Source organism: Phalacrocorax carbo, chromosome 25, assembly GCF_963921805.1.
Source record: "Phalacrocorax carbo chromosome 25, bPhaCar2.1, whole genome shotgun sequence".
In the NCBI taxonomy this organism is placed as follows: Eukaryota; Metazoa; Chordata; class Aves; order Suliformes; family Phalacrocoracidae; genus Phalacrocorax; species Phalacrocorax carbo.
This window is the reverse complement of record NC_087537.1, coordinates 6,819,746-6,820,498: the sequence shown is the minus strand read 5'-3', so window position 1 is coordinate 6,820,498 and position 753 is coordinate 6,819,746. Positions and strand designations below refer to the sequence as shown.

Below are 753 nucleotides of genomic sequence, written 5' to 3'. Positions count from 1 at the left end.
ATGTCCTGCTACGACAAGTGCCAGCCCTGCCAGCCCTGCTCGCCCTGCGGCCCGACCCCGCTGGCCAACAGCTGCAATGAGCCCTGTGTCAGGCAGTGCCAGAACTCCACTGTCGTCATCCAGCCCTCCCCCGTGGTGGTGACCCTGCCCGGCCCCATCCTCAGCTCCTTCCCACAGAACACCGTTGTGGGCTCCTCCACCTCCGCTGCTGTTGGCAGCATCCTCAGCTGTGATGGAGTGCCCATCAACTCCGGGGGCTTTGACCTCTCCTGCATTACGAACCGCTACTGTGGCAGCAGATGTCGACCCTGCTAAAGCGGCTGGCAACAACTTTGGCCAAGAACTTCCAAGACCTCAGAACATGGTGCTGCTGGACAGGAGACAGAGCTTCAGGGCACTGTATTCACCTCCTCGGGCCACTGTTTTGCTCTTCTAATCCCTTCTCTCTCTTCTTTACCTTTCCTGTCACCGCCTCCCCACACCAGCCTAGCGGGGACCTGTTGGCCTCCCTCCCTCTGCAGGGCGGGCAGATGGACACCCTGCAGGAGCTCCACCGCATCTTAGTGGCTGCCCCTGCTGCTCTCTGTGAACCACCTCCTTTTCTTCTTCGGACTCATTAAAGTTGTGCTGCATCCAAGCTTGGGCCTGCGAGTCCTCCTTCCTTCTGCGGCAGCTCTTCCAGTCTGCTCAGGGAAGAGGTGGAGCAAGGGGAGGGTGGGACTCACCGCAGTAGATTTTGGTTTGTGCCCTTTC

The 753-nt window shown here is 59.8% G+C and overlaps 1 protein-coding gene across 1 annotated transcript; it reads left to right on the top strand.

Annotated features, from left to right (window-relative positions):
- LOC135317280 (feather keratin Cos1-1/Cos1-3/Cos2-1-like) lies at positions 1-315 on the top strand. The gene has a single exon (XM_064473238.1). The coding sequence runs from the start codon at positions 1-3 to the stop codon at positions 313-315; it is 315 nt and encodes a 104-aa protein (XP_064329308.1).
- The last annotated feature ends 438 nt before the right edge of the window (positions 316-753 follow it).